The sequence below is a fragment of the Poromitra crassiceps genome, assembly GCF_964638095.1.
Source record: "Poromitra crassiceps genome assembly, chromosome: 15".
NCBI classification, from domain to species: Eukaryota; Metazoa; Chordata; class Actinopteri; order Beryciformes; family Melamphaidae; genus Poromitra; species Poromitra crassiceps.
Genome location: NC_139634.1, coordinates 7,490,381 through 7,498,670, shown reverse-complemented (window position 1 = coordinate 7,498,670; position 8,290 = coordinate 7,490,381). Strand labels below are relative to the sequence as shown.

Below are 8,290 nucleotides of genomic sequence, written 5' to 3'. Positions count from 1 at the left end.
GAGGGGGGGATAAGCCTCAATGTGTGATCATGGTAGAACAAAGTGGATGGCGCTCAGTACCAATGTTGGGAGTAACTAGTTACTAAGTAACTAGTTACTGTAACTTAACTACCTTTTTCAGTAACTAGTAATCTAACTAATTACTTTTTCAAATACAGTAACTCAGTTACAGTTACTAAAATAGTAACTGGGCTAGTTACTAGTTACTTTAGGACATGAAAATAACGGACAACTTCAGAGGATTACCCATTCTGATCCTCAGACCTAGTCCGGGGAGAGAGCTGCAGCCAGAGCCCCAGAGGCTAAGGACCTTGATAGGCTATAAGCCTCCCCAATAAGCGAATGTTCAATGCCACACTGTGGCACAGCAACACTAACATAATGTGTGCATTAATAACAATCGAAGCGGACTTTTAAAAGTAACACAAAAGTTACTTTCCCTAGTAACTAATTACTTTGAAGTAACTGGTAACTTTAAAGTAATTAAATTACCTTTTGAGAGAAGTAACTAGTAACTGTAACTAATTACCAATTTTCAGTAACTTTCCCAACACTGCTCAGTACACACCGTGATGCCGCTCATAGTTTGAAGTTAAAGGAACATGTTTTGATGCATATCATCTCACACATATCTGAAACCGTACAAACCGTTTTGCAGACAATCATTTAGTTTGACACTTATTGAGAATTGATTTGAGTAAAGAGTTGTGGACCAGTGATTGAATTTGTGCATGAATGACATCACTGGTCCACCACTCTTTACTCAAAGCAACTCTCAACAACTGTCAAACTAAATGACTGCCTGCAAAACGGTTTACACTTTTCGGATATGTGTGAGATTCTGTGCCAAATAAATCAGCGTTGAAAATCGGTGGAGTGGCCCTTTAAGAGGTTTTTTGGTATGTAGGTGTCGTGCCTATCCCCCCCCCCCTCACTTTTATGTTTTGTGGTGTCAGCTCTATCCCAGGTAGCCCCCATTGCATGTTATAGGACGAATCAGCGTGATGTCACTTACTTGCCAGTAACAAACCCAGTTATTCGTATGAGTTGTGCCAAACAAACGTTAATATCTCAAAAACTATCTATAATCTATACGCTTATATTTTTGACATTCTGAGAGCAGAAGTAGCTCAAGAGTTTGATGTATAATATATGCACGTCATCGTGTTAAAGTTGTGTGAACGGTCGCAGTTTTTAAAATGTAAACAGAGTCAGCCCGGCCATTGCCAAGTGCCATTGGCGTTGCCACCCAGTGACGCGGTTTGTTTCCTAAAAAATGCTGCTTGGCTGATCCCTCATATTAGGTGGCTGCCATACCAAGGTTGAGCATGTTGTTGTTGTTCTTGTGTTCCGCAGGCCTGCTAAGGAGATGGTGGAGGATATCAGGCAGGGCGCCGGCGGGCGCTACGGAGCGGAGAAGCTCGCGGAGCTCTGCAAACTGCTGCCCGACAGCGAGGAGGTAAAGTGGCGTGTGTGTGTGTCCTCTCTGACGCAGAAATACAGCAGTGACAACCCCCTCCACCCATCCACCCCCCTACCCCCACCACCACCCAACCCCTCCCCCTCCCCCTCCTACCCATCATCTGGCTCTGATTTAGCATAATCAAAAGTTTGCCATTACAGCATAGCGTGTGATGTGGCGTGTTTCCTGACATGGGCTGCGGTGAACGATATTGGAATTGACTGTTAACGGCGTGTTGGCTTTTAGGAGTCCAGATTTTTCCTCTCGTCGGAGCTGCTCTCCAGATTCTGGACTCATCATCTGCTCTCTCTCTCAGGAGTCCCGCCTGAGGAGGTTCAGCGGGGAGCGGAGCTGGCTGGGAGAGCCCGACCTCTTTCTGCTGCTGCTAGTGGAAGTCCCCAGGTACTGCGCCCCGCCTCGGCTTGGATAACGTTACCGAGCGTATCCCCAAATACTTTTGGACTCCTTCTTTGTTTCTTAGACACAAATTCCAGCTTGATTACAGCGGTTTGGTGAATCTGTCTTTTCTCCTCTTTCGGGTTGTGACTCAGAGCAGACTCTCCTGCTCGTGTGCACACGTGTGTGTGTGTGTGCGCGCGCACACGCGTCGCACATTCACTGCTTTTTCGCTTTGTGCTGACATGCGCTTGTTTACCTGATGATTGATCAGCCTTTGCTTCTCCTCTCCATCATCACTCACCCTCTCTCTCTCTCTCTCTCTCTCTCTCTCTCTCTCTCTCTCCCTCTCTCTCTCTCTCTCCCTCGTCTATTCATCCATCCATTAGTTTTCGTTTGCGCCTGGACGCCATGATCCTGCAGCAGGAGTTTGACCCCGCTGTGACCTCTCTGTGTGTGGCAGCCAGATGTCTGAGGGAGGCGGCCAGAGGTAAAGTAACAGGGGGGGGGGGGGGGGGGGGGGGGGGGGTACGCCTGCTCACCGCTACTATATAGCTTGTCCAGTTTGCTCTTTTAAGTGCTCCTATTTAGGTTTAGTGTCGTGTGGTGAAGTTTAGACCCACAATGCAAATGGAACTAGCAGGGCAAGGAGAGCGCAGACCTCGGCCAATAGTCAATGGATCCGCCATTATTCGCTATTGTTGCTTGTTCGTGAGTCGGATTGGCCCTTGGCCCATACGTCCTTCCACAAAGCTTGAAGAAAATCGGTCCAGTAGTTTTTCCCGTAATCCTGCTGACAGACAGACGAATGGCACCGAGAACATAGCCTCCTTGGCGGCGGTAATAACATGGTTAGCATTCAGGATGACTTACTGCATAGAGGGTATAGACAGAGGATAGTTTTAGAGTCACCTGCTATCAATAAAATTTGTAGACCAGCCAGCTTTCATGTTAGAGCTTTTTTCAAATCAAAAGTTGCCAACTCATCGCAGAGATGGAGACTTGGACTTGAGACTTGGACTTGAGTGTGACTCAAGTCCAAGTCTCAAGTCACACACACAGTGACTTGAGACTTAACTTGAGACTTGTCCTCAAAGACTTGAGACTTGACTTGGACTTGAGGTTTGGGACTTGTGAACAATCTTGATTTTTTTTTTTTTTTTTTTGGGTGGATTAACATTAAGGAAATGTCTACTAACTGATATTGTATGCTAATAAAGGAGTGAGGATAATATAGTACATGCTTTGAATTCCTTAGTTAGACCGGATGGCATCCAGCAGATGATAGAACGCTCAGCCATAAGAGACTTGAGACTTGACTTGGACTTGTGACCAAAGACTTGAGACTTGACTTGGACTTGTAACCAAAGACTTGAGACTTGACTTGGACTTGCCCTTCAAAGACTTGAGACTTGCCCCTCAAAGACTTGCGACTTGACTTGGACTTGCCCCTCAAAGACTTGAGACTTGACTTGGACTTGTGACCAAAGACTTGAGACTTGACTTGGACTTGTGACCAAAGACTTGAGACTTGACTTGGACTTGCCCCTCAAAGACTTGAGACTTGACTTGGACTTGCCCCTCAAAGACTTGAGACTTGACTTGGACTTGTGACCAAAGACTTGAGACTTGACTTGGACTTGCCCCTCAAAGACTTGAGACTTGACTTGGACTTGCCCCTCAAAGAGTTGAGACTTGACTTGGACTTGCAAAAAATGACTTGTGAGCATCTCTGACTCATCGCAAGGGTGGCCCGATGTCAACGACTCAAAGATCGTATAACAACCTTGAGATAATGAAGGCTCACACTGAATCTTTTGTCTCTCACTCTCCCAGAACTGCTGAGCTGTCCTGAATTGCACTCCATCCTTCGCTTGGTGCTGAAAGCAGGGAACTATATGAATGCGGTGAGTGCCTCTCTCTCTCTCCTTTATTTATTATCTTTCCTTCAAGCCAACAGATAAAAGCAGGAGCGGTCCTTTATCTGTGTACAATGACCCCGGGCGTAAGGGGTCTGGGTGTGTGTGTGTGTGTGTGTGTGTGTTCAAGAGCGTCACTCTGACTATGCACCTGGGTTTTGTAACAGTGTTTGTTCAAAGACGTCACATGTTGTGTGTGTGAATGTTGCTGTGACCTTGTGCACTGTGTCGTCTTGCAGGGTGGATATTCAGGGAACGCTGCCGGTTTTCGAATCTCATCATTGCTCAAGCTGGCTGACACCAAAGCCAACAAGCCGGGCATGAATCTACTACATTTTGTCGCTATGGTAACTAAGATCTGCCATTGAGTTGTGATAAGGCAACATCCTGTAATACTCAACAACAGATGCTGAAGAAAGCAAACACAGTCAAACAACACAGGGGAAAAAACACACAGTTCACTTCTAAATCTCTTTTGTTATCGGAGGCAGTTTGAGTGGGGAGGGGCTGAAGTGGGTGGCGACGTACCCCGTTGTCAAAAGAAGTCAAATGCATGCCCTTACATTTTCCCGCAATTCTATAGTTGACCAGGGGGGGGGCGGGGTCAACTATAGAATTGCGGGAAAATGTAAGGGAAAACTGCAATTTACTTGTTGACTGCCAACTCACTTTTCAAATGTGAACAGTACTCTCTTTGTGAAGTGAAAAGAGATTTTTTTTTTTTTTAAGCTATAGGCCCCCAGAGTACAAAAAGCTCTTTATATATGATTGGCTTAAAACAAGTGTTTGAAATTAGCTTAACAGTTTTAATGCAAGACACAATCTCATTCTGACTACAAATTAGGTGACTAGAGTAGTCACTCAAGACCCAGTATTTATGATTTCCACGACTTGATTTATTTTTGAAACAATAGCTGGATAAGCATTTTTGTCTTTTGTCTCCACAGGAAGCTGTGAAAAAGGACCAGAGTTTGCTGTCGTTTCCGAGCCAACTAGGCCACATCGGCTCCGCCTCCAGGTCAGTCACATGATGGATTCCATCACGTCAAATAATGATGGACGCCCGGGGGATATACAAGCCCGCCTAATAACATAAACACACCCCGACTGACTGCTAAAACACCAGTTATATATATTTCATCCTTGTATCAGAACCAGGAGCCCAGCTGTTGCAATAGCTAGCTGCCTGGGTGAAAGTGGGTCATGACAACATTGATATTTCAAGCCAATATTTGAGCTCTGCTGGAGAGTTTTGCATGCTATGTTTCTCTCCCTCTTCTTCCATGCTCTATATATGCTGACTGTTAACCTTTTGAAAGTCTAAAAGCATGGGAACGCTTATGTTATTAACAAAAGCAAAAAGGATAACACGCACACCATTGCACTCTCTTTTGTGGTGCAGGTAATTGCTCCCCATGAAGTTCCAAGTCCATATAAAACAAGTTAACTCCTGCACACACAGGAGAACCTCTGGATTAATTTTCAATTTCAGTTGTACGATCTTGATGTCGACTGAAAATAAATTAAAGTAGTATTCCTATGTGTGCAGGAACTCACTTTTTTCTCTCTCCATAATGATGATGTTACTGTAATTGTGTATTGTCCTCTCATTGTCTCCAGGCTGTGCGAGGAGTCTGTGTTGGAGGACCTATCGAGGTTACAGAGCAGAGTGCTGGCCCTCAACATCACCATCCAGACTGAAGCAGAGATTCAACGGCAGATGCAGCCTTTCCTGGAGGTATAAAAGACTGTTTAATGAACTACAAACTTAATCTAAGCAGTTAAACATGAAAGCCAATCCCTGATCAAAACGTTAACATCGTGTATTTGATGGAGGCTCAGTAAATTGGTGCAAGAAGAACATAAGCTGTGGAGCAGTTGTTTCAACATAACGAGTCAAATATGTTTTCCATTTGTGTGCAGGTGGCTGAGGAGCGCCTGAAGGAGGCCGAGGATGAGGTGGAGGGCATGCGGATGTCGAGTCAGGCTCTGGTGGAATTCTTCTGTGAAGACGACAGCACCTTCAAACTAGAGGAGGCTTGTAGGGTCTTCCAGTCATTTTGCCATCGCTTCCAAAAAGCTGTCCAGGTTAGATCTATAGATGGATGCAAATGTATATTCATAAAAAAATATAGACACTTTTTCATTCATAGGTAATTACTAATAGAGACTTAGATCGGACAACATCACTGAGGTTCATTGTCGAATATTTTCTCCCTGTTCAACAGGAAAATGCCGAGCGCGAGCTGAAGGAACAGAAGCGGCTCGAGCGCGCACGTGAGATGGGAGAAAAGCGTCGCTCTTTGGCTGTTTGTACGGGGCTGGAGCTGGGCCTGGGCCTGAGCCTGAGCCTGGCCAGAGATCCCCGCTGTCAGGAGAACCAGGATGACTTGGAAAGACTCCTGGAGAAGAACCTGAGCCACACCTGGAGCCGACGCAGTCTGAGGAGCTCTGAACCCCGCAGGCACTCCCAGCACCTCCAGAACTACACCGCCCACCTCCAGAACACATCCACCTTCAAGGCCTTCCCGGAGCTGGGCAGCAGTCCCACTTCAACCGGTCACCACCATAACAGTTCTTCTGACCACGAGACCACCACTCCGCTTTGTAGTACCCCAGAGAGTGACCGCACAGCCTCTCCCAGTGAGCAGGGAACAGCTCAGGGTAGGGAGAGCAGGGCCCAGGCCGGACGATACCAAGCAGCCTACAAGACCATGATGGAAGCCTCACATATTGCTACGTTTAGCCATTCTGAGCATGGACTTGCCTTCAAGGTCACGCAACAAGGACCTGACACCATTTCTTATGTGCCGCAAAGCCAATATGACTTGACGGCAACACAAACATGTGGACTTAAAAAAGAAGGAACTCAAATTCCACGTGGACATATGGCTTCAATGAGCACTGAATCTTCATCCAACCGCTGTACAAACTCTGCTGCTGTAACCACCGCTACTACTGCTGCGGCTGCCGTTTGTGTTAAAAGCCAGAACTCAACTGGTAAACACAGGTTTGGCCTGCCAGTGACAGACAGTCATCGCCTTCTTCAGACCAGGTCTAATGAGTCGGCATCAAACCCTGTTCATACTGTTCATACTACTGGAATACACTCTCCTAGTGACACCAGGGCCAGGACTTTAACGTACCAGCCTTCTGAGAGCCAAGCATTATCATCCAGAGACGCTCCGGATAGCTTCCAAGCACAACCACGGGAGAGAGTGGTAACAAACGGGTCCAACAATACATCTAGCGTTGTCCATTTAATGCGTTTGCCTGAAGGAGGGCTAACCGAACAGGCGGACACAGAAGCAGCCTCCACACCCGTGGAAGAGAAACTGATGCCCTCCAGTCTACCAGATCTTAGCCATCCACAGGCAGAGGGGTACTCCGACCTGCCAGATCCTGAGAGGGAAATGGCTAGGTCATACTGTCGTGTGGGTGAGACCCTGGAGTGTCATACACTGGTGAAAGGCCTCCGATCCTATGACGTCCTGTCGCCGCCAACTTCGCCACTACCAAGACCCGCGCCGAGCCTCTGTTCCAAGTGGAGGAAAGAGAGGGAGGTTGACCTTCGGGAGCGGACGACTCCGGGGTCTCCGACACCAAAGGAGGAGACCCGGACCATGAAGACCCCTGTGCGTAGTGGAGTAGGCGCCAAGAGGGGACTTGCGTCACGCGCAGGACCTTCCAGCAGCACAGGTATTCCCAGGGTGCGCTCCAAAACGGAACCTTCAAGCGGACTCCCGGCCCCTCTGGACCAACCCACTCCCCCTCGGCCCACTCGCCTGTCCGCTCCTCGCAGCATGTCCATGCGCTCGTCTCCCATCACGCGGCCCGCCGGCGTTCAGGCAGACGTGAAACGAAGTAATAGCGCGAGGGAGGGGGCACCGACCGGAAGTGAGCCACAGACTCCGGGAAAAGCCACCGTGACCCGAAGGACCTCGGACAGATCTGTCCCCGAGAAAGTCTCCGGCAGCAGCCAGACAGGCTTCATTAGAGGCACCCCTCTCCGCGTGTCTAAACGACTTGCCCCCACCTCGGAGAGTCCGTCCCAGCCTCGCTCCGCTGCTCACAGCCCCTCCTCTGCCACAGCCAAGACCATCCGCACAGCTGTCATATCTGCAGCCCGAAGCAAAACCGCCAAGACGACAAGCACAAACGCCCCGGCCGCTAGCTCTAAACTGCCCGCAGCTACGCGCATTCCTGGTCCCAAAATGCCTCGGCCTACTACAGCTCCACCACCACTGTGGAAGTGATGGTACTTCATAGGTGCCCCCTCAATAGAGAGCCGCAGGAATGAGTCCGGAAGTATTCTCCGGGTTCTTCAGTGAAAAAGTCTATGAGGTTTTAGAATGGGGATTTCACTTGAATGCATAAAATAAGGTCTGTGGTTAACAAAGGTTTTTGGAAACGCAAACCTGGCTTCAGCATGATAATCTTCACAAACGTGAACAACTTTTATGACTTTTGGAACGTAAATGCGTTTTCAAACGCTTCAAAAGGCATACAAGTT

At 47.9% G+C, this 8,290-nt stretch overlaps 1 protein-coding gene across 1 annotated transcript in view; it reads left to right on the top strand.

Moving 5' to 3' along the window:
* fhdc2 (FH2 domain containing 2) overlaps positions 1 to 8,033 on the top strand; it is a gene marked incomplete at both ends in the record, with an annotated part of 14,043 nt that extends 6,010 nt beyond the window's left edge. Inside the window, 9 exons of the mRNA XM_083651708.1 lie at positions 1,357 to 1,459; positions 1,779 to 1,864; positions 2,248 to 2,348; positions 3,695 to 3,765; positions 4,017 to 4,124; positions 4,725 to 4,795; positions 5,398 to 5,515; positions 5,701 to 5,865; positions 6,006 to 8,033. Of these exons, the coding sequence (XP_083507834.1) occupies positions 1,357 to 1,459; positions 1,779 to 1,864; positions 2,248 to 2,348; positions 3,695 to 3,765; positions 4,017 to 4,124; positions 4,725 to 4,795; positions 5,398 to 5,515; positions 5,701 to 5,865; positions 6,006 to 8,033 (2,851 nt within the window). The remainder of the gene's footprint in view (positions 1 to 1,356; positions 1,460 to 1,778; positions 1,865 to 2,247; positions 2,349 to 3,694; positions 3,766 to 4,016; positions 4,125 to 4,724; positions 4,796 to 5,397; positions 5,516 to 5,700; positions 5,866 to 6,005) is intronic.
* Positions 8,034 to 8,290: the final 257 nt, after the last annotated feature.